The sequence below is a fragment of the Bombina bombina genome, chromosome 9 (genome assembly GCF_027579735.1).
Source record: "Bombina bombina isolate aBomBom1 chromosome 9, aBomBom1.pri, whole genome shotgun sequence".
Taxonomy (NCBI): domain Eukaryota; kingdom Metazoa; phylum Chordata; class Amphibia; order Anura; family Bombinatoridae; genus Bombina; species Bombina bombina.
This window is the reverse complement of record NC_069507.1, coordinates 254,905,210-254,930,989: the sequence shown is the minus strand read 5'-3', so window position 1 is coordinate 254,930,989 and position 25,780 is coordinate 254,905,210. Positions and strand designations below refer to the sequence as shown.

General features: G+C 39.5%; 1 protein-coding gene across 1 annotated transcript in view; it reads left to right on the top strand.

Moving 5' to 3' along the window:
- The window catches only part of LOC128640537 (cilia- and flagella-associated protein 58), a gene marked incomplete at its 3' end in the record, with an annotated part of 133,285 nt that overhangs the window by 52,953 nt on the left and 54,552 nt on the right, over nt 1–25,780 (top strand). Inside the window, 5 exon segments of the mRNA XM_053693009.1 lie at nt 37–196; nt 2,135–2,217; nt 22,985–23,176; nt 24,414–24,575; nt 25,577–25,723. Of these exon segments, the coding sequence (XP_053548984.1) occupies nt 37–196; nt 2,135–2,217; nt 22,985–23,176; nt 24,414–24,575; nt 25,577–25,723 (744 nt within the window).

The window sequence follows — 25,780 nt, the reverse complement described above, 5'->3', positions numbered from 1 at the left end:
TAGTGTTATTGATACAATTATACTCCCTGATACCAGGCTAAAGAGGAAGAGGTGAATCAGATGCGACAGGAAACATCAAAACTTTCCAAAGTAAGAGAAACTATACAGAGAAAATGTCGCCAAATTGAGGAACAAAAGACTGACGTGGAGCAGCAGCGAGAGACCCTGAAAAACCAAATCAGTGGACTGGAGAGAGGTATAAAGAGCGCAGAGTGTATAATATGAGCCATATTCAGGGAGTAAATGAAGATTTGCCAACCTGTTATACACCTTATTATCTATTTCTTAAGTCAGTTCCTCTTATCGACTATCTCAAATAGAGTGATAAACGTCATATACAAACATACCCAAATAGTAATATCTGTTTCACATTGCTATACGCAGACAGCTTTACAAGAATCACAAGACGTTTATGTAGTCTTGCAATGAATTAAAGTTCCAACCTAATGTAAAATTCTGAATACATTAAAGGGATATTCCAGTCAAAATTTAAATGGACACATATGAATGGCATATTTGAATAGAAACATATTTGCAATATACATGTGTTGGCAAAAATGTTTCTAGTTAAAGTAATCACTGTTTTAGTGTTAGCATTTTTCTCTGCACGTGCATGTGAGGCATAGCTAGATATTGTCAGTGCACCAGCATTTTAAGTACTGCAGCTGCTCAGAGCTGATCATGTCAGTATTTAACATATTGAGTCATTACCTAATGGTAAAAGCACTTTAGGCTGTCTACGCAAGTGCTGTATTTAAAATGCTGGTGCACTATGCATACTTAAATATACTTTTGAAACAGCTATAGCTTTAATTAGAAGCATTTTTGCTAATACATGTATATTGCAAAAATGTTTCAATCCAAAAGTGAAATGCATCCATGTGGATTCCAATTTTGGCTGGAATGTCCCTTTAACACTTGTTGCCTGCAATTGTTTTTTAATGGCCAAACTGCCCTCACCACTTTCAGTATTTTGAGGAGCCAATCCAGATGTATTACTGGAGCAGAGCAGACTTGTCATTGTCATTTTGCTTTGCTTTTAATTTATGCTATCTTTCCATGTCTGCTGAGGCCACTTAGAGACTGATATGTAGCAGGGTTAGGCTTTTAGAGTCTGCAGTGTGCTCTTCCGATCATCAGAAATGGAAAACTTAAATTTTTCATTGTTAAATTAAGTGACTGTAAAGTCAGTGACATTCGTTAATGCTACATTAACATTCGTAACAAATTAGGGGCACTTTCATTCATATTTTTTTTTTCCGAGTAATATCGCCAAATAATATGTTGTAATCTGCTCAATTTTCTTTCCTAACCTCCACCCGCCATATTGTATTTTTGTTTGATATATTTTGCGGTCTCCGGTTACCAATCACCGCCCCCCCCCCCGAGGCATTCAAGCCCTTATTTCTGACGTCACATGCTAGTAATGCGCATGCGCTAATCCCAATATTTCCTACTCTGTCCTGATGCGCTTTCAGGCATCGCACATGCTCTCTACCCCTCTTTTAGGAAATAGAAAAATCTACAGTAAAGTGTTCAATGAGTGTATTTATTCATTGAATACAATGTTGCTAAGTGGTGGCTGGGAGCAGTCGGGGTGAAAACGACATGAAGTTTGTTGTATAAATAAAAAAAATGTGGCGGTTTGACCAATAGAAAGGTAACAAATGCTTAGGAGGCATCAAAACATGGTAAATTGACAATCACTTTAAATTATAGAAAAAGTGCACAATATAAATGCTGAAAATATAGTAACACATTTTTTTTTACTTTGTCACAAAAGTATTTCGTGATCATATTCAAATAATGTACACAGTAATAAATTAGTTCACAGGGATTATTTAAAATCAGACAATTAAAAAAAACACATAATAAAAAAACATTCTCTGTAATACGTTTTTATAATCGCTTTAGGTGATCATCAGTGAAATCTAACCCAGTTAAATTGCATATTATAGAGTATGATCCCTTTTACAAAAGCTTACATACAGCTCGATGGTCTAATGTCTGCAAAGTGGCTTTTATTATACTGACAAACACAATACCAGTGTTGACATTGAAAGGTTGAGCTTGTTTTGCCAGGACCGCGGTTTCAATCTGCCAGTTTTAATTTAATATCTTTTTATTGCTTCAGAGCTGGAATCTGCTAAGAAGCAAGCAGAGTATGATAAGAAGGCTATAGACGAGCTGGTGAGAGAAAGAGACTTATTGAATAAGGTAAGTTTTATTTGTACAGAAGGTAACTTAGTTGTCTTGGAAACATGAAGCCCAGCTAGAGCCGTAGAATTGCCATAAAAATTGATAAAAGAATAAAGTAGAAAGTTGATAACAGCTGTAATACACATTCAATCTTGAAATGAGAAGCCCTTGTAAGCAGTCACTTTTTAACAAGGTGTTGCGGTGCGCATGATTTTGACACCTAAATAAATCCCCCCACAGGGTTTTAAACTAAGCAGCAGAATGCTAAACCTCAGAATGTGAAATTAAAAAGTAGCCGTGATTAAATGCATATTAAAACTTCCCTGATATGCTGTGTCAGTCTAGCTTTTTTAAAGTGATGGAGACAATATATATTGTTGCAATAATATTGCACCTTTACATTTCACACTATATTAATGCTCTATGAGTTTGTCATCTCAGTACTTGGGAAAGCTACATACTTACCTAATGGAATACAAATAGTTATATACATCAATTATATAGATAATAATCATGAATAAACGATATATGTAATAAATGATATACATAATAATTCAAATAATTATATCAATAATAAATTATAAATACAATGATTATAAATAATAATTCTGGTAAAAAATGAGCGCACATTGAATAACCAGCCATTACAAGTGGCTGGTTAATGCTACTGCAAGCTCGCGGTAGCACTTTGCACTCAAATTCATTAACCAGTGGTCAGACCTCTGGTTTAATTAATTAAATGTCCCCCATTTTCCCCGAAATAAAGTGTTGTGTTCCTTTTTTAAAATAAAAATTATGAGCATCTTTATTTTTTTTAGATAACTGCATGAAGCAGTTATAAGGGGTTAAAGTAAGGAGATGTGGATTTAAAAAAAAAAAAAAAAAGTCCCTTTACATAGCGGTTTATGGGGACTGTGTTTAATCTGTAAATATATAGGTATATATGCACATATACACACATAAATATATAGGTATATATGCACATATACACACATAAATATACAGGGAGTGCAGAATTATTAGGCAAGTTGTATTTTTGAGGATTAATTTTATTATTGAACAACAACCATGTTCTCAATGAACCCAAAAAACTCATTAATATCAAAGCTGAATATTTTTGGAAGTAGTTTTTAGTTTGTTTTTAGTTTTAGCTATTTTAGGGGGATATCTGTGTGTGCAGGTGACTATTACTGTGCATAATTATTAGGCAACTTAACAAAAAACAAATATATACCCATTTCAATTATTTATTTTTACCAGTGAAACCAATATAACATCTCAACATTCACAAATATACATTTCTGACATTCAAAAACAAAACAAAAACAAATCAGTGACCAATATAGCCACCTTTCTTTGCAAGGACACTCAAAAGCCTGCCATCCATGGATTCTGTCAGTGTTTTGATCTGTTCACCATCAACATTGCGTGCAGCAGCAACCACAGCCTCCCAGACACTGTTCAGAGAGGTGTACTGTTTTCCCTCCTTGTAAATCTCACATTTGATGATGGACCACAGGTTCTCAATGGGGTTCAGATCAGGTGAACATGGAGGCCATGTCATTAGATTTTCTTCTTTTATACCCTTTCTTGCCAGCCACGCTGTGGAGTACTTGGACGCGTGTGATGGAGCATTGTCCTGCATGAAAATCATGTTTTTCTTGAAGGATGCAGACTTCTTCCTGTACCACTGCTTGAAGAAGGTGTCTTCCAGAAACTGGCAGTAGGACTGGGAGTTGAGCTTGACTCCATCCTCAACCCGAAAAGGCCCCACAAGCTCATCTTTGATGATACCAGCCCAAACCAGTACTCCACCTCCACCTTGCTGGCGTCTGAGTCGGACTGGAGCTCTCTGCCCTTTACCAATCCAGCCACGGGCCCATCCATCTGGCCCATCAAGACTCACTCTCATTTCATCAGTCCATAAAACCTTAGAAAAATCAGTCTTGAGATATTTCTTGGCCCAGTCTTGACGTTTCAGCTTGTGTGTCTTGTTCAGTGGTGGTCGTCTTTCAGCCTTTCTTACCTTGGCCATGTCTCTGAGTATTGCACACCTTGTGCTTTTGGGCACTCCAGTGATGTATAGGTATATAGGCACATATACACACATTCATATATAGGTATATATGCACATATACACACATTCATATATAGGTATATATGCACATATACACACATAAATATATAGGTATATAGGCACATATACACACATAAATATATAGGTATATAGGCACATATACACACATAAATATATAGGTATATAGGCACATATACACACATAAATATATAGGTATATAGGCACATATACACACATAAATATATAGGTATATAGGCACATATACACACATAAATATATAGGTATATAGGCACATATACACACATAAATATATAGGTATATAGGCACATATACACACATAAATATATAGGTATATATTCATATACATTTAAATATGCTGCCCAACACTTTGCGACTTACCCCCTGTGCTGCGCTAGGTTCCATGCACTGCGAATGCCTATATTACTGAGTGGAATGCAAATAGCGTGCTTGTGAAAATGCTATTTTGCGCTCCACTCGTAATCTAGGGCTTTATGAGATGTTGATTACAGTACATTTTAATTTTATTAGTAGTGAGTATCATTTTTCCAATTTAGTGGGACCCAAAAATGTTCTTTCATGATTCAGATATAGCATGTAATTTTAAAAAACATTCCAATTTACATGTATTTAAAATTGGCTTTGCTCTCTTGGTATCATTTGTTGAAAAACAGGGAGTTAAAGGGACACTCAAGTCAAAATTAAACTTTCATTATTTAGATAGATTTTAAACAACTTTCCAATTTACTTCCATTAACAAAATGTTTTTATATTTACACTCTTTGAGTCACCAGCTCCTACTGAGCATGTGCAAGAATTCACAGAATAAACGTGTATGCATTTGTGATTGGCTGAGGGCTGTCACATGGTACAGAGGGAGTGGAAATAGACATAACTTTTCAAATTGTAAGAAAAAAAAATCTACTTCCCATTTGAAGTTCAGACTATAGGGGATATTTATCAAAGATACAACAAAGGTTTTTTTAGTTAAGCACACCACAAAAAGACTATTTGCAACCTAGCACACACATTGTGGAAGTGCTACCAAGGTGACCGGCAATGATTAATTGAAAAAAACAAGAAAGTGTAGGTGCACATTCTACCACTAGAGTCCACATAGTTATAGCACATTTAAATATATACTTCAATTTGCTAAATATACTTGCACTGTTCAAAATAAGATTGGGGATAGACATCTCACACAATAATATCGTCATATATTTAAATTGCAAAGAATATTATCAGAAAAATATGCTTTTAAATAAAAATGGGATCTTAGTCACACAAAAGTATATTTAGCAAATTGAAGTATATATTTAAATATGCTATAACTATGTGGACTCTAGTGGTAGAATGTGCACCTACACTTTCTGATATTTATCAAAGGTCTGGCGGACCTGATCGAGTACGATCAGGTGTCAATCAACCCGATAGTACTCGATCGGGTTGAACTGCAGCGATGTCAGTCCGCCTGCTCAGAGCAGACGGACGGGTTATGGAGCAGCGGTCTTTAGACACAGGCCCTCAAGCTCCATCCGGGCCCCTAAGTGCTATTGCATTGTCTTGTTATCTTGCATTTGTTGATTATGCAAATCTACTGTGTTGACTGGTCCTTTAAGCTCAGGAGCGTGCACGTATCTGCATCACTATGGGCTCAATTCATCAAGCGCTTCTCGCCTCTTAGACTGCAGCTTCGAACCTGCAGTCAGCATTTAACAAGCCGTGGCCATTAGACTGCTGCTTCCCTGCCCTGTTCTCCACCTCTTAGGTGGAGAATTTCAATCTCCCTGGTCTCTTCCGACCAGGGAGATTGACTGCTCCTGCCCGCTTGTTATTGGCTGTGCGCAGTCAGGGGGCGGGGTTGCACAGGAGCGCTCATATGCCAGAGGAGAAGCCAGCGGACATGGGCGAATATGTATGCCCCGGTCCGCACATGGATGATAAATCGAGTCCTATATGGCAGCAGTATTGCAACAATGTTATTCATTTGCAAGAGCACTAGATGCCAGCACATTTTCCTGTGTGTTCCAAACGTGTGCACATTACCTACCTAGGTATCTATTCAACAAAGAATACCATGAGAATGAAGCAAATTTTCTAAATAGAAGCAAATTGGAAACTTTTTCTTTTAAATTGTATGATCTGTTTGAATCACGAAAAAAACATTTTGGGTTTCATGTCCCTATAATAAAGTGTTACTTTAATACTTCCAGTTTTCCCTTTAATACATCTTTAACAAGTGGTGTTTGCTTGTGTTTTAAATTTAATGACTTGAGTCAAAAAGGTGAACACTAAGTAAATAATGCCAATATAGGGGGCTCTCTACCCACAGTATTACAATAAATGGAATAAAACAAACACTATTCAAACAAATAATAATAATAATAATATATAGTGTTGTGAATATGAATATCTTACAATATAACGATGATCACACAGTCAGGCCTGTCAACCAATCCATATTATACTCTGTAGCAACACGAGAATAGCACATGAGGGTGCCAGAGTGTAATATCTTCTTGAGAATGACAAAAGTAGCAGTATACATCTCACATACACACGAGCTAACCAAGGCCTAGATTTAGAGTTGGGTGGTAGCCGTCAAAACCAGCGTTAGAGGCTCCTAACGCTGGTTTTTACCGCCCTCTGGTATTTGGAGTCAGTCATTAAAGGGTCAAACGCTCACTTTCCAGCCGCGACTTTTCCATACCGCAGATCCCCTTACGTCAATTGAGTATCCTATCTTTTCAATGGGATCTTTCTAACTCCGGTATTTAGAGTCGTGGCTGAAGTGAGCGTTAGAAATCTAACGACAAAACTCCAGCCACAGAAAAAAGTCAGTAGTTAAGAGCTTTCTGGGCTAACGCCGGTTTATAAAGCTCTTAACTACTGTACTCTAAAGTACACTAACACCCATAAACTACATATGTACCCCTATGACCGCCACCTAAATTATCCTTATGTACCCCTAATCTGCTGCCCCTAACACCGCCGACCCCTATATTATATTTATTAGCCCCTAATCTGCCCCCCTCAACGTCGCCTCCACCTGCCTACACTTATTAACCCCTAATCTGCCGAGCGGATCTCACCGCTACTATAATAAAGTTATTAACCCCTAATCCGCCTCACTCCCGCCTCAATAACCCTATAATAAATAGTATTAACCCCTAATCTGCCCTCCCTAACATCGCCGACACCTAACTTCAATTATTAACCCCTAATCTGCCGACCGAATCTCGCCGCTACTGTAATAAATGGATTAACCCCTAAAGCTAAGTCTAACCCTAACACCCCCCTAAATTAAATATAATTTAAATCTAACGAAATAAATTAACTCTTATTAAATAAATTATTCCTATTTAAAGCTAAATACTTACCTGTAAAATAAACCCTAATATAGCTACAATATAAATTATAATTATATTGTAGCTATTTTAGGATTAATATTTATTTTACAGGCAACTTTGTATTTATATCTACAAATAAATACAATGAAATAAACTAACTAAAGTACAAAAAATAAAAAAGAACTAAGTTTCAAAAAATAAAAAAATATTTACAAACATCAGAAAATATTACAACAATTTTAAACTAATTACACCTACTCTAAGCCCCCTAATAAAATAACAAAGACCCCCAAAATAAAAAAATGCCCTACCCTATTCTAAATTACAAAAGTTCAAAGCTCTTTTACCTTACCAGCCCTGAACAGGGCCCTTTGCGGGGCATGCCCCAAAGAATTCAGCTCTTTTGCCTGTAAAAAAAACACATACAATACCCCCCCCAACATTACAACCCACCACCCACATACCCCTAATCTAACCCAAACCCCCCTTAAATAAACCTAACACTAAGCCCCTGAAGATCTTCCTACCTTATCTTCACCATACCAGGTTCACCGATCGATCCAGAAGAGCTCCTCCGATGTCTTGATCCAAGCCCAAGCGGGGGGCTGAAGATGTCCATGATCCGGCTAAAGTCTTCATCCAAGCGGGAGCTGAAGAGATCCATGATCCGGCTGAAGTCTTCATCCAAGCTGGAGCTGAAGAGGTCCATGATCCGGCTGAAGTCTTCATCCAAGCGGGAGCTGAAGAGGTCCATGATCCGGCTGAAGTCTTCTATCAACGGCATCTTCAATCTTCTTTCTTCCGGATCCATGTTCATCCCGCCGACGTGGAACATCCATCTTCACCGACGACTTCCCGACGAATGACGGTTCCTTTAAGGGACGTCATCCAAGATGGCGTCCCTCGAATTCCGATTGGCTGATAGGATTCTATCAGCCAATCGGAATTAAGGTAGGAAAATTCTGATTGGCTGATGGAATCAGCCAATCAGAATCAAGTTCAATCCGATTGGCTGATCCGATCAGCCAATCAGATTGAGCTCGCATTCTATTGGCTGATCGGAACAGCCAATAGAATGCAAGCTCAATCTGATTGGCTGATTGAATCAGCCAATCGGATTGAACTTGATTCTGATTGGCTGATTCCATCAGCCAATCAGAATTTTCCTACCTTAATTCCGATTAGCTGATAGAATCCTATCAGCCAATCGGAATTCGAGGGACGCCATCTTGGATGACGTCCCTTAAAGGAACCGTCATTCGTCGGGAAGTCGTCGGTGAAGATGGATGTTCCGCGTCGGCGGGATGAACATGGATCCGGAAGAAAGAAGATTGAAGATGCCGTTGATAGAAGACTTCAGCCGGATCATAGACCTCTTCAGCTCCCGCTTGGATGAAGACTTCAGCCGGATCATGGACCTCTTCAGCTCCCACTTGGATGAAGACTTCAGCCGGATCATGGACATCTTCAGCCCCCCGCTTGGGCTTGGATCAAGATATCGGAGAAGCTCTTCTGGATCGATCGTTGAACCTGGTATGGTGAAGATAAGGTAGGAAGATCTTCAGGGGCTTAGTGTTAGGTTTATTTAAGGGGGTTTGGGTTAAATTAGGGGTATGTGGGTGGTGGTTTGTAATGTTGGGGGGGGGGTATTGTATGTGTTTTTTTTACAGGCAAAAGAGCTGAATTATTTGGGGCATGCCCCGCAAAGGGCCCTGTTCAGGGCTGGTAAGGTAAAAGAGCTTTGAACTTTTGTAATTTAGAATAGGGTAGGGCATTTTTTTATTTTGGGGGTCTTTGTTATTTTATTAGGGGGCTTAGAGTAGGTGTAATTAGTTTAAAATTGTTGTAATATTTTTCTGATGTTTGTAAATATTTTTTTATTTTTTGTAACTTAGTTCTTTTTTATTTTTTGTACTTTAGTTAGTTTATTTCATTGTATTTATTTGTAGATATTGTATTTAATTAATGTATTGATAGTGTAGTGTTAGGTTTAATTGTAGGTAATTGTAGGTATTTTATTTAATTAATTTATTGATAGTGTAGTGTTAGGTTTAATTGTAACTTAGGTTAGGATTTATTTTACAGGTAATTTTGTAATTATTTTAACTATTTTAGCTATTTAATAGCTATTGTACCTGGTTAAAATAAATACAAAGTTACCTGTAAAATAAATATAAATCCTAAAATAGCTATAATATAATTATAATTTATATTGTAGCTATATTAGGATTTATTTTACAGGTAAGTATTTAGCTTTAAATAGGAATAATTTATTTAATAAGAGTTAATTTATTTCGTTAGATTTAAATTATATTTAACTTGGGGGGTGTTAGTGTTAGGGTTAGACTTAGCTTTAGGGGTTAATACATTTATTAGAATAGCAGTGAGCTCCAGTCGGCAGATTAGGGTTTAATGTTTGAAGTTTGGTGTCGGCGATGTTAGGGAGGGCAGATTAGGGGTTAATACTATTTATTATAGGGTTATTGAGGCGGGTGTGAGGCGGATTAGGGGTTAATAACTTTATTATAATAGCGGTGTGGTCCGCTCGGCAGATTAGGGGTTAATAAGTGTAGGCAGGTGGAGGCGACGTTGTGGGGGGCACATTAGGGGTTAATAAATATAATATAGGGGTCGGCGGTGTTAGGGGCAGCAGATTAGGGGAACATAGGGATAATGTAAGTAGCGGCGGTTTACGGAGCGGCAGATTAGGGGTTAAATTTTTTTTGCAGGTGTCAGCGATAGCAGGGGCGGCAGAATAGGGGTTAATAAGTGTAAGGTTAGGGGTGTTTAGACTCGGGGTACATGTTAGAGTGTTAGGTGCAGACGTAGGAAGTGTTTCCCCATAGCAAACAATGGGGCTGCGTTAGGAGCTGAACGCGGCTTTTTTGCAGGTCTTAGGTTTTTTTTCAGCTCAAACAGCCCCATTGTTTTCTATGGGGGAATCGTGCACGAGCACGTTTTTGAAGCTGGCCGCGTCCGTAAGCACCGCTGGTATCGAGAGTTGAAGTTGCTGTAAATATGCTATACGCTCCTTTTTTGGAGCCTAACGCAGCCATTCTGTGAACTCTCAATACCAGCGGTATTTAAAAGGTGCGGCCAGAAAAAAGCACGCGTAGCTAACGCACCCCTTTGGCCGCAGAACTCTAAATCTAGGCGCAAGTGTTGGTATCAGCAGGTATCAAGCATTTCCCAGCCAGACCGAACCTCCTGTACAGCAGCTCCCATTATATATATATAAGGAAAAGAATTAAAAAAATAATAATATGCAAATTAATTTTCTTTCCTATGGTATGGAGAGTCCACGATTCCAATTACTAGTGGGATATTCAACTCCTGGCCAGCAGGAGTAGGCAAAGAGCACTTAAAGTGAAAGTAAAGTTTTCAAGGTTGCTAACCATAATTACATGTAAGCTTAAAAATCAATATGACTTTCATTCATCATTTTTTTGTTAATTTTGTGCAAACAAAGTTTTACCTGATATAAAATACTAATATTGGCTTCGTTAATAACAACCCATTTTTTGGCTCTGTTTCCTACTGCCTGATCACGTTTTTGTGTTTGCCAATTGAAATTCTGGCCATTAGGCGGCCGTGAAACTACGTCATCGCCCTATTCTCGGATCTGTGCATGCGTTACATCTACTCTGTTGGCTTTCTATTACAATGCTCGTGGCCGATTCGCGGATGCACACATCATTTTGGACTAAATGGGCATAAACGTCATCGGATTTCAGTCACTAATTGAGAAGCTGCTGCTTCTTTCTTTGTCAAATCGCATAGTAATGAATTAATACAATATTGTGACTCATTCATTACTATGTTGCGAACACAGATAGACGCAATCGCTTTGGAGACGGCTGGAGTGAGAATCGCATGCGCATTGCTGTTCCAATCGTTGAATTGCGCATGAGCAATGGTAAGGCTCCTTGTGAACGCTCATCTCTGATACATATAGAGCGGGTGGGACCGCTCTATACGTAAACACTAAAAATTAAAGGAAGTTAAAGATGGGAGGAGTACACAGGAAAATGGTACAATTATATTGTAATTAAAAAAAGGCAGAAACCAATGTTTTTATTATAAAAAATATTGAGATTTTGTTACTGTACATGGAGAGAATAATGTAGTAGGTTCAAACGGTACCAAATTTACTTTCACATTAAGTGTCACTTCCCTTACCCATAATCCCCAGTTATTCTCTTTGCCTCTGTCAAGGGAGGATATGTGAAGATGGTGTCTCAAGATATTTAATCCTTTTATGAGTACTTTTCTCTACAAGCAAGGATTGGGGCTATGCTGTGGCCATGTCAATCTCTTTAGTAAGAGTAATGGTGGCTTTTAGCAGTTAGAAGACGTCGAGGTGGTCTTTGCTTAACTTCTAACATTATTGCTACCCCTATATAAATAACCAGGGTTGGTTACCACTTACTAATTGAAAATACATTTGATACTTTATTAGAAATGGTCTTTATTTTTAACTGTGATCAGCCACTTTTTCCCGCTGTTTTTATCTGTCAGTGGCGCAGTTGATTTTCATTACGGTCATGTGACCGTCCTCTGCGCTTCAGTTTTTCTGCAGCTTTGCAGTGTGGAGCCATCTGTGAGAGGAGATTTTACCGGTCTTATTGGAAATCGGACCGGAGTGTCTCTGCATTATTGGACAGTATTTCCTGTTACTGGAATTGTGTTTGACAAACTTATCGACTGTTATCCACTTCTCTTTAGTTTTGTTTCTATCTATTGGGATTTTCTCTATGAATCAAAGGAGTGGTGAGTCCTCAGCAGTGCTGAGGTTTTTGAAGTACCTAAGTAATTTTTCTGATATATATATATATATATATATATATATATATATATATATATATATATATATATATATATATATATATATATATATATATATATATATAAAGTTTAGATTCTTTATTTATATTACTGGCGTGGACAAATTTCCTTTACAATGGACCCTGAAGCAAATTCTAATATGCTTTTTGCAAAGTGTTTATATTGCTTGGAGGCTCAAATTATTCCTCCTGTGCAGTTTTGTTCCCCTTGTTTAAACATTATGCTTTTGACAAAAAATAAAAGTTCCTTTTCAGAGACATCTGTCTCTCAGGATAATGTTGTCCATGCCATGCCTTAGCTTTCCCCTCAAACGTCACAGGCTTTAGCAGTTTCACATGCAGTACCCTGTGGTTCCTCTCAACATCCTCCTGGTGGTGTTTATTTCCTAGGAGATTTTGCTGCGCAGATAACTTCTGCGGTTTCTGCTGCTTTATCAGCATTTCCTGTTGCTGGTAAGCGCAAGAGGAAATCTAAAAAAATTTCAGTTAAGGGTTCTGACTCCGCTAAAGCTGTGTTAGTCAATCTCCCTGATTTGTCTGATGAAGATGATACCTCAGTAGCTTCTGTAGATGAAATATCAGACTGATTCTGTGGTGGACAATTCTACAGATTCAGAGGAGGTTAATTTTAGATTTAAACTAGAACACCTCCAATTACTTTTAAAAGAGGTGCTTGCTACTTTTGAAGCCCCCGACTCATCTGTTGCTGAGATTCCAAAAAAGTCTAGTAAGCTTAATATATATAGTATATGATGTACTTTCTTCTGTGGCAGTTTTTCCAGTTCCAGACCGTATGTCGGAAATTATAGCTCAGGAATGGGATAAGCCGGGGATTCCTTTTTCCCCGTCCCCTGTTTTCAAGAAAATGTTTCCTGTTGCTTACTCTCGAACAGTACCTAAGGTCGAAGGAGCTATCTCTACTCTAGCCAAGAGAACTATTATTCCCATTGACGATAGTTGTTCTTTTAAGGATCCCATGGATAAGAAGCTAGAAGCTTACTTAAAAAATATGTACATTCATCAGGGACTTCAGTGGCAACCTGCTGCAAGTATTGTTACGGTTGTGGGGGCAGCATCTTATTAGTGTGATGCCTTATTTGACTTGATTTCAGAGGAAACTACTACAGAGGAGATCCAAGATAGGATCAAGGCTCTTAAACTAGCCAATACTTTTATCTGTGATGCCAATATGCAAGTGATTAGACTGGGAGCCAAGTTGTCTGGCTTCGCTGTTCAAGTTTGCAGAGCTCTGTGGTTAGAATCTTGGTCTGCAGATGTATCGTCTAAGTCCAAGCTTCTGTCTTTACCTTAATAAGGGTAAGAAGTAATTTGGGCCTGGTCTGATGGAGATTATTTCAGAAATTACAGGTGGAAAGGGATCTTTCCTATCTCAGGACAAGAAGAATAGACCTAAGGGTCGTCAGAATTCTAATTTTCATTCCTTACGCAACTTCAAAGGACAGAAGTTTTACTCCTTCTCTTCCAAGCCGGAGCAATCCAGGAACTCATGGAGATCCAGTCAGCCTTGGAATAAAGGGAAGCAAGCTAAAAAGCCTTCCACTGATTCTAAATCAGCATGAAGGGACCGCCCCCGATTCAGGCTTGGATCAAGTGGGGGACAGGCTCTTTATTTTTTGGCAGGCTTGGATACGCGATGTTCCAGATTCTTGGGCCGTGGACATAGTATCCCAGGGTTACAGGATAGGGTTCAAGTCTTGTCTCCCCAGGGGCAGATTTCTCCTGTCAAGGTTATCTACAAACCAAGTAAAGAGAGAGGCCTTCTTAAACTGCGTAAATTACCTCTCTTACCTGGGAGTGATCCAGTTCCAGTAAGGGAACAGGGTCAAGGATTTTATTCAAATCTCTTTGTGGTTCCCAAAAAGGAGGGAACTTTTCCTCCAATTCTAGACCTAAAGTGTCTCAACAAATTCCTCATTCTGCCCTTAGTACAAGAGGGTCAGTTCATGACAACCATAGATCTGAAGGACACGTATCTTCATGTTCCAATTCACAGGGAACATCACCAGTTTCTAAAGTTTACTTTCCTGGACAAATATTTTCAGTTTATTGCCCTTCCTTTTGGTCTTGCTACAGCTCCCAGAATTTTCATAAAGGTTCTGGGAGCTCTTTTGGCGGTGGTCAGATTTCAGGGAATAGCGGTGGCATCTTACTTGGACATCTTAGTTGAGACGTCATCGTTTCTACTAGCAAAATCTCATACAGAGATGTTGTCTATTCTGCGTTCTCACGGGTGGAAAGTGAATCTGGAAAAGAATTCCCTAGTTCCAGATACAAGAGTGTGTTTCCTGGGAACAATTATAAATTCCTTATCCATGAAAAATTTTCTGACAGATGTCAGACAAGCCAAACTTCATGCTTCTTGTCTTTCACTTTAGGCTTCTATCCGTCCTTCAGTGGCTCAATGCCTGGAGGTAATTGGTCTGGTGGTTGCTTCCATGGATATCATCCCCTTTGCTCGGTTCCATCTGAGACCGCTACAACTATGCATGCTTCGTCAGTGGAACGGAGACCACTCAGATCTCTCGCAGAGGATAGCTCTGGATCCTCTGACAAGAAACTCTTGTGGTGGATTTCTCAGGACCATCTGTCTCGTGGTACATGTTTCCTGAGACCTTCGTGGGTGATTGTGACCACAGATGCCCACCTGGGCCTTTAGACTCAGGAGGAGTCCTCTCTTCCCATAAACATCTTGAAGTTGAGAGCAATCTTCAATGCCTTGACAGCTTGGCCTCAACTAGCCTTGGTTCGGTTTGTCAGATTTCAATCGGACAACATCACCTCGGTGGCTTACATCAACCACCAGGGAGGAACTCGGACTTCCTTAGCAATGAAGGAGGTATCCCGCATTCTTCAGTAGGCGGAATCTCATGATTGTCTCCTATATGCCATCCACATTCCAGGGGTGGACAACTGGGAAGCAAATTTTCTGAGCAGGCAGCCCTTTCATCCGGGAGATATTCTCTATGATAACCTTCAAGTGGGGGATTCCGGAGTTGGATCTAATGGTGTCATGTCAAAATGCCAAACTTCCAAAGTACGGTTCAAGATCAAGAGATCTTCAAGCCATTGGAATAGATGCTCTGCTGGTTCCTTGGAACTTCGGTCTAGCTTACCTGTTTCCTCCATTTCTCTCCTTCCACAAGTCATTGCTCTTATCAAACAGGAAAAAGCATCTGTGATTCTAATACCTCCTGTCTGGCCTCACAGGATCTGGTTTGTGGATCTAGTGAGGATGTCATCTCTTCCACCTTGGAGGTTAACTCTGAGGAAGGACCTTCTTTTTCAGTGTCCCTTCCTACACCCAAATCTGGATTCTTTGAAACTGACTGCTTGGAGATTGAACGCTTAGTTTTGGCTAGGCGTGGCTTCTCTGAGAAGGTCATTGGTACCATGCTTCAGGTTCGTTAGCCTGTTATTCGCAAGATTTACCATAAGGTATGGCGCAAATACCTTTATAGGTGTGAATCGAAGGGTTTCTCTTGGAACAGTGTAAGGGTTCCTAGAATGTTGTCTTTTCTTCAGGAGGGCCTGGAGAAGGGTTTGTCAGTCAGTACTCTGAAGGGTCAGATTTCTGCACTTTCTATTCTTTTGCACAAACGTCTGGCAGATCTTCCGGATGTCCAATCTTTTGTTCAGGCTCTGGTCAGAAACAGGCCTGTGGCTCCTCCTTGGAGCCTTAATCTTGTTGTTAAAGTTTTGCAGCAGGTTCCGTTTGAGTCGATGCATTCTATTGATATTAAATTGTTATCTTGGAAGGTTTTCTTTCTTCTTGCTATTTCTTCTGCTCTCAGAGTTTCCAAATTTTCGGCTCTGCAGTGTGATTCCCCTTAACTTTTTTTTTTTTTTTAAACATATTTTTATTGAGGTCATGAGAAGAATTACATAAAATATTCATCCAATTACAATGAGATTAAAACAGTGAGACAAACCGTATTCCCCGTATACATAGTAAAGAAGTAGTGATATAACAAGTCTGGGCATAAACTCTGTGTGTCTCTGGAAGAACATAAATACAATAACAATGAATTATACAGCTATGTCTAAGGTTCATACTGCAAGCATTGTGGATAAAGAGATTTACAATAAGTATCTAGTGATTATAAGTAGTATTGCAAGACATGCTCAACTAGGATGACAATAAAGGATAGTGGAACCTCATTTTTATATTATATATATATATATGGAAAATATGAATTCCACATTGCCATAATGAAGATTTATAAAGTTATTTATTCTAGTGAAATTAGGACAAATGTGGATTAGCTTTTGTTTGGCCGCTTTTGGACCAAATTAGCGGGAGAGGGGGAAAGGAAGTTCAGCGGGCAAGAGCCGCTCAAAGTGGAATGGGGAGCGGAGCCATGTAGGATACCAGAATAGTAAAGCGGGGGGGTTAGTGAAGGTTACATAATGTAGTTACAAAGGTAAGCTTCAAAGGGAGGACCTGTCATTGATATGCCTAAACTATGGCACAAGGCGGGTTAAACTGAAGCCTAGAGTACCAACTTATAGGAGTCCCCGAATAAGCTAGACATCAAAAACTAGGTCACTATAGGCACAGATATACATATATTTCAAACTGTCCCTTCATTAAATTAAAATCATTAGACCAACTATTATGCCTGCCAACAGCAGGAACATATTAGGCACATATGTAGTATTATAAGGAGTCTAGGAACCTTTGCTACTTATATCTATATTGGATTAGTAAAATAATTTTGAAAAGAAAGAAAAAAAAAAAAAAGCATTATTGTTACTTTCGCAAGGAGCTAGGAATATACAGGGGTTTTTAAGGAATATGTAAGTATCGATATATAATAGACATATGATTCCACTGTATATTGTAACATAGAACTCGGAACTTAGTAAAAACAACATGAAAAAACACACTTATTAACAGTAGAAAATATGCAAAGGTCTGACTAATAATTAGGGAGGAAAGGGCTACAAACAGATCAGGATTATTGCCACTTATGTAGTTCAGGCAGGTATGACTAGTCAATTCTGACATATCTAGTAGCCTTAGGCACATACTAATAATACCATAGCGGAGTCTACCTATATGTACTTGAGCATAGTATATACGATTAGATTTAAGGCAAGATGCAAGACATTTCCTCAAAGCATATCCATAAGACCTGAGCATTCACTTTGAAAATAAATTTAAGTAAACTTGTAGAAACATAACCAGTCATATTATGCAGGCAAGCGTATAATTTGTAATAGAATAAGATAACTGTTTGCATCTATATTGCCACTAGAAGACTAACAGCAAACTTAAGTGTAAAACAAAGGCAAATAGCTAGACAGGGATAATCTCTGAAAGAGATATAAATAGTAATAGCGAGGTGGGATATATAATAGGTTTATAGAATATAAAATGGTCTGTGGTCATGTCATGCACCAGATACCTAAAAACCGTTGTCGAATCATCCGGTAGATCACCCCATGGCAACAACAGTAGTCCTGCATGTGGAACATTTTACATATATAATAAGGATACATTGTGGTGAGAGTCAAAAATAAGGGAGTCAGGTTATGAGCTAATAATACCAGACTTATATGTAAAAGAGGGCCTGTTAGTAGAATCATGTACCGACCGAAATGAGCTGCAGTGTCATGCCCTTAACTTATTTTTAATGCGGATAAGGCGGTCCTTCATACTAAGCTGGAATTTTTTCCTAAGGTAGTGTCGGATCACAATATCAATCAGGAAATTGTTGTTCCATCTTTATGTCCAAATCTTTCTTCTCAGAAGGAACGCCTGTTGCATAACCTGGATGTTGTGCGTGCTTTAATGTTTTACCTTCAAGCAACTAAAGATTTTCGTCAATCTTCTGCTCTGTTGTTTTCTCTGGTAAACGGAAGGGTCAGAAGGCCACTTCTACTTCTCTTTCTCTTTGGTTGAGAAGTGTTATCCGGATAGCTTATGAGACATCGAGACAACAGCCTCCTGAGAGAATTGTGGCTCATTCCACTAGGGCTGTTTTTTCTTCCTGGGCTTTCAAAAATTAAGCATCTGTGGAGCAAAGCTGCAAGGGGGCCACTTGGTCCTCTTTGCATACCTTTTCCAAATTATACAAATTTGATACTTTTGCCTCAGCTGAGGCTTCCATTGTGAGAAAAGTTCTTCAAGCGGTGGTGCCTCCTGTTTGTGTCCTCTAGCTTGGGCATTAGTTCCCATTAGTAATTGAAATTCGTGGACTCTCCATACCATAGGAAAGAAAACAAAATTTATGCTTACCTGATAAATTTCTTTCTTTCCGGGCATGGAGAGTCCACAACCCCCCCTTATTTGATTTAAGAAGGCAAATACATTTTTTGGTATAAACCTCAAGCACCTCTATACCCTTGTGTTATCTTCTTTTTCCATTTTCCTTCGGCCGAATGGCTGGGGATTATGGGTAAGGGAAGTGACACTTAACAGCTCTGCTGGGCTGCTCTTTGCCTCCTCCTGCTGGAGTTGAATATCCCACTAGTAATTGGAATTTGTGGACTCTCCATGCCCGGAAAGAAACATTTTTTTATCAGGCAAGCATACATTTTTTTTAAAAATAATGTCAGTTGTTTAAATGCAGAAAAAATAAGTGTAAAGTTTTAGTGTCCAAACAACAAAGTTGTTTTATCTGATTTATCTCTCATTGCATAATGGACACACTAGTATCTTTAAATGCATATGAATTATTTGGGTTTGCAGAAGATCTTAGTTGGGGTAAGATAAATTACCTTGGCAACCTGGAAATCACATCTGAGGCTCAGCATGTGCTGATACTCAGAAAGCTAGCGTGAATTGCCAGCATTTGTACCGGCAGGTGTCATTTGGAGATACAGGGGGCCTTTTAAAACTACCGCAATGAGCGCCAGCTGAATTGAGGTGCTACAGTTTGTTCTGGTAATTTTCAGCATTTCAAAGAACAAATTGTGTACGTCCATTTCCTCAGTGCAGAAGCTCTGATTTTGTGTTGAAATTACTCTTGTGTCCGTAGTAGCAATTCCAGGGATCTGAGATGCATTAGGATCATGATCGTATGTCACTGAATATAATGGCTTCTAATAATGTGTCATACAAGCAGCATATGGCTTTTATGAAATGTTATATTAGATGGCAGGTTACATTTAACAGCAATGAACCTTAAGATATCCTTGGAATTGTATTGTTAGAAATGTGATTCTATATAAAAAAGAGCCACTTTGGTAGATGCAACTACTGATGATTAAGGCTATGCTGTAACCGCTATATAAAGATTTGCACTGATGGTTTAGAGTTTAGCACAAAACTGTCATTTTACACTTTACTATTGCTAAATACATTTCTACAGATAGAGGACCCCTTTCCAATTATTGAATACATGTCCATACCAGATGGATAGATAGGGGAATATTTATCACGCTCCGTATGGAGCTTGATGCCCCATAACCTGTCCGTCTGCTCTGAGGCCGTGGACAGAAATCAACCCGATCGAATACTATTGGGTTGATTGACACACTCTGCTATCGGCCGATTGGCCGCAAATCTGCAGGGGGCGGTATTGCACCAGCAGTTCACAAGAACTGCTGGTGCAATGATAAATGCTGTCGGCATTTATCGATGTGCAGCGGATATGATCCGCAATATCGGATCATGTCCGCTCGCACCATCATAAATAAGCCCCTGAAATACCTGATAATAATAGATACTAGATACATGATGGATGGATAGATTATAGATAGATAATGGCTAGATAGATAGATAGACTGATGGTTAGCCATCTGAGTCATTTTCTATGAATCTCATCCTATAATATAAAAGGCCAAGTGTGTTTGTCCGAAGCTGTCATGTGCAGTAGAGACAGCACAAGGACAAACACACCTGACCTTCAACACACTGACCTGGCATCTGGGGCCGACCGTGTGTGACGGGGGGCGGGACCGGGCGTGACGCGGGCCGGGCGGGGCCGGGCGGGTCGTGGGCATGGCTGGGTGTGCCGTGGGCGAGGCCGGACGGGGTCGTGCAGCAGGGAGAGAGAGAAAGCTCAAAAGAGGGGGGATAGAGAGAGAGCAAAAGAGGGGGGTTAGAGAGAGCAAAAGAGAGGGAGAGAGACAGCAAAAAAGAGGGGGAGAAAGGGGAGATAGAGAGCAAAAGAGAGGGGCAAGAGAGCAAAAGAGAGGGGGAGAGCGCAAAAGAGGGGAGAGAGAGGGAGGATAGAGAGAGAGCAAAAGAGGGGGATAGAGAGAGAGCAAAAGAGGGGGGATAGAGAGGGAGAGAGACAGCAAAAGAGAGGGGGGAGGGAGAGCAAATGAAAGGGGAGAGAGAGAGCAAAATAGGGGAGATAGAGAGAGCAAAAGAGAGGGAGAGAGACAGCAAAAGAGAGGGGGGAGAAATGGGAGAGAGAGAGCAAAAGAGAGGGAGAGAGACAGCAAAAGAGAGGGGGAGAGCGCAAAAGAGGGGAGTGAGAGGGAGGATAGAGAGAGAGCAAAAGAGGGGGGATAGAGAGAGGTCAAAAGAGGGGAGATAGAGAGCGCAAAAGAGGGGGATAGAAACAGCAAAAGAGAGGGGGGAGGGAGAGCAAAAGAAAGGGGTCAGAGAGAGAGAGCAAAAGAGAGGGAGCAAAAGAGAGGGAGGGAGAAAGGGGAGAGAGAGCAAAAGAAAGGGGAGAGAGAGCAAAAGAGAGGGGGGAGAGCGCAAAAGAGGGGAGAGAGAGGGGGATAGAGAGAGCAAAAGAGGGGGGATAGAGAGAGATAAAGAGAGGGAGAGAGACAGCAAAAGAGAGGGGGGAGGGAGAACAAAAGAAAGGGGAGAGAGAGAAAGAGCAAAAGAGAGATAGAGGGAGAGAGATAAAGAGAGGGAGAGAGACAGCAAAAGAGAGGGGGGAGGGAGAACAAAAGAAAGGGGAGAGAGAGAAAGAGCAAAAGAGAGATAGAGGGAGAGAGACAGCAAAAGAGAGGGGGAGAAAGGGGAGAGAGAGAGCAAAAGAGAGGGGAGAGAGAGCAAAAAAGAGAGGGAGAGCACAAAAGAGGGGAGAGAGAGACAGAGCAAAAGAGAGGAGGGGAGAGCGCAAAAGAGAGGGGAATGAGAGCGCAAAAGAGAGTGGAGAGAGCGCAAAATAGGGGGGGGAGAGAAGGGGGGAGAGAGAGAGAGAGCATAAAAGAGGGGGAGAGAGAGCAAAAGAGAGGGAGAGAGACAGCAAAAGGTAGGGGGAGAGAGCAAAAGAAAGGGAAGAGAGAGAGCAAAAGAGTGGGGATAGAGAGAGCAACAGAGAGGGAGATAGAGCAAAAGAGAGGGGGGAGAGCGAGCAAAAGAGAGGGAGATAGACAGCAAAAGAGAGGGATAGAGAGGGCAAAAGAGAGGGAGAGAGACAGCAAAAGAAAGGGGAAGAGAAAGCAAAAGAAGGGGGATAGAGAGAGCAAAAGAGAGGGGGAGAGAGAGCAGAAGAGAGGGGGAGAGAGAGAGAGAGCAAAAGAGAGGGGGAGAGAGAGCAGAAGAGAGGGGGAGAGAGACAGCAAAAGAGAGGAGGGAGAGAGGGAGAGAGCAAAAGAAAGGGGGATAGAGCAAAAGAGGTGGATAAAGAGAGCAAAAGAGAGGGAGAGAGACAGCAAAAGAGAGGGGGAGAGAGAGCAAACGAGAGGAGGATGGAGAGAAACAGCAACAGAGAGGGGGAGAGAGAGGGAGAGCAAAAGAGAGGGACGAGAGCGCAAAAGAGAGGGAGGAAAAGAGAGGGGGAGAGAGAGAGCAAAATAGAGGGAGGGGGGAGAGACAGAGCAAAAGAGAGGGGAGAGAGAGCAAAAGAGAGGGGGGAGAGAGAGAGCAAAATAGAGAGAGGGGGAGAGAGCAGAAGAGAGGGGGCAGAGAGAGCAAAAGAGAGGGGGGTAGAGAGAGAGCAAAGCGTGAAACCACTGTACTGCAAAAAATGGCCAGTGTACACAGGCTTTAGGACTAATATTCTATATTCTACTAAGAAACTATAAAATGTGTCTCCTAAAATATCTTGGCATTTTGTTATGTTAGTACAGAGCTCACTGCCCTATTTAAGCTACTTGTGGTTCTACATATAAATGTTGTATGAAATATGTAAACAATCTCATTAAGACTTTGTACTTCCCGTGAGCCAAAGGAATTATTTTTACAGATATATTTTTATTTATAGTTTGCCAATTAGAATGTTAGCAATTATAATAATTATTGTAATTACAATTAGAGAGGCGTTTCCTGGTCACAAAGGTTTTGGGAGAGATAAGTAGATATGTAGAAAGACCGTGGGGTGGATAAAGAAGAAAATAAATAGCAGACCGGAAAATAAAGCAGGATATGCAGTTTTAGCTGAACTAATAAAGACTGATTGTTTTACTAAATATCACAATGTACAATTTTCTCATCCCTTTTCATTTCTACTTTATACAATATATAGAATTAATGCAGCATTAGAGAGTTTGTCCATGCAGTAAAGTGTCTGATGTTGTGGCGCTATGGTAATGCTGCTATTTACGTATCCCCCTTACAGAACCTGCTAAAAGCTGGAAGTGCCACTGAGAAACAAGTCAACTTGGTAAAACTCCACGAAAAGTCGAAGAAAAACCTTGAAGAAGAGATCCAGAATTACAAAGAGGAAGCCCAAAAACAGCGAAAAATCATTTTCCAGTTGGAGAAGGAAAGAGACCGTTACATTAATGACGCCAGTGATCTCACCCAGAAAGTGAGTTTTTATTTTTGTCCTATTCGCTGGTGAATCTTTTATTATCTTTTTGTTTACACGCACGATCCATACAATAAAAAGATATATTTTTTAAAGGGACATTTTCTCTGTTCCAACTAAAACAGAATGTTTCACAATATTGCTTGTTTAAAGCATGGATGTCCCTGTACTGAAAAATCTAACTCATTATGTGGGAGTTGTCCCTGTTGGCCAGTAAGCTGTAGACATCCGGACATGTTTGTATATTACCGTGCACTTCTAGTTAGTTTTACTTTCAATCTAAACAGCTTTTATTTAGTTTCATGGAGAAAATGTTTAAGTACTGCTTATTTTATGCAAATATTGCGATAATAGATGCAGAAGTAACAATTCTATGTATGATTTTGTTCACTTTCATGTTATATATGCTAGTAACTCTCTGTGCCAAAAATAAAACAAACTAGAAATGGATATTAGATCCCCCTGTGAATTTTAAAGATGTCAAGAAAATGCTGCAATATGGAAGCACCGACACGCATGTGTAAATAAGCACCCAAGGGAGATTAATAAAGAGCAAGCAAGCAAACAATCATACTTAAAGGGACAGTCTACTCCAGAATGTATATTGTTTAAGAAGATAGATAATCCCTTTATTTCCCATTCCCCATTTTGCATAACCAACACTGTTATATTAATATACTTTTTACCTCTGTGATGACATTTTATCTAAACTTCTGCAGACTGCCCCTTATATCATTTCTTTTGAAAGATTTGCATTTTAGCCAATCAGTGCTGACTCCCAGGTAACTCAGCGGGAGTGAGCACCATATTATCTATATGGCCCACATGAAATAGCGCTGTGTAGCTGTGAAAAACTGTCATAATGCACTGAGGTAATAGGCGGGCTTCAAGGGCTTAGAAATTAGCATATGAGCCTACCTAGGTTTAGCTTTTAACAAAGAATACCAAGCAAACAAAGCAAATTTGTTGATAAAAAGAAAAAATTGGAAAGTTGTTTAAATTGCTTATCCTATCTGAATCATGAAAGTTTAATTTTGAATAGATGTCCCTTTAAATTCGACATTACAAAAAATGATTAACATCTGCTGCCCCTTTAATTTTAGTTTGGACATATGAGGTTATTATCCACTGGACAGTTACAGTCGTGTAATAACTGCACCCTATACGTGTTTGTATTTCAGGTTACCGACCTTCACATTTACCATCCTACTGAATATTACACATTTATTTACCACAGGTCCTACAGCATATGGAGGAAATAAAAGTCCGGGAGATGCAGATCTTTGAATACAAAAAGAAGATTGCCGAAGGGGAGACCAAACTAAAGCAACAGCAGAACCTGTATGAGGCCGTGAGAACTGACAGGAACCTGTACAGCAAAAATCTCATCGAGGCACAGGTAGGAATGGCAGCCGCTGTCAGCTTGTTACAAAATGCCGCCATATTGTTAGACTATAATCAGCAGACAACATGAGGCGCACTGAGAGGCTTTATGCACTGAGAGGCTGTACGCACTGAGAGGCTGTATGTGCTTGGCGCTTACTAGGACTCTTTATAGCCTCCAATAACCACAGCACACACTACAATATTTATTTTTAAAGATTTATGAAAATATTCAGCATTAAACTACATCTTAGATAGTTAAAGGCTACACGTTTCTAGCCAAACTTAAAAATAATAACTACCGTAAGTGAAAAATGAAAAAGAAAGTCAAACTGTAAAGTCTAATCTTAAACGAAGTAGCTCCTGAAACTGTTTTTATTTATTTTTATTATATATATGCAAAATTCCAGCCATGAGTGCAGTAAAAATATATCTTTATTTCAATTCGTTAAAAACATTAACACTCTGCATGAAGACTATCAAAAATAGGTGACAGATCATGTCTTACGCGTTTTAGCCCACAAGAGCCCTAGTCATAGACTTCTGATCTGACGCTGTATCAGCTAAAATTTATACCTAAAATTTATACCTTGTTAATTGGATCAATTAAAATCACCTTTGCCTAATTTGAAATGTCGCATTAACCCTTATGTTACCTGTTAATGCAGTGATTTTTAACCTTTTTTTTGCCGTGGCACACTTTTTTACATTAAAAAATCCTGTGGCACACCACCATCCCAAAATTTAAAAAAAAATCAAAAAAATGAGAATCTCAGGCAAGCAAAGGTAGACTATACCTCCATTTAAGGCTAACGTTTAGGTGTAAGCCTAATATGAAGTCTATTGCAGCTTGGCCTCAAACCTAGTAGCCCCTTAACCAACATAACACATATTTCCATTCCAAACTGTGTGATACTGAATAATAAATATGCACAAAACAAAATGCTTTCTTCTGTCACATATCAGCATTAGGACCTTTTTACCTCTTCTGCCTGTATAATTGTGTTTTCCTTCTAGGATGAAATCACAGAACTTAAGAGATCACTTAAGATCATGAACCACCAGGTGGACCAGCTGAGGGAGGAGATCGCTTCTAAAGAGTCAGCACTTGTAAAGGTGCATTTGGATCACCAACGTATAGAAAAGGAGAAAGAGTCATTGAAGGTATGAGATGTAAAACAACTGCATTCAGTATATTAACCTGTTTGAGTATACAAGATC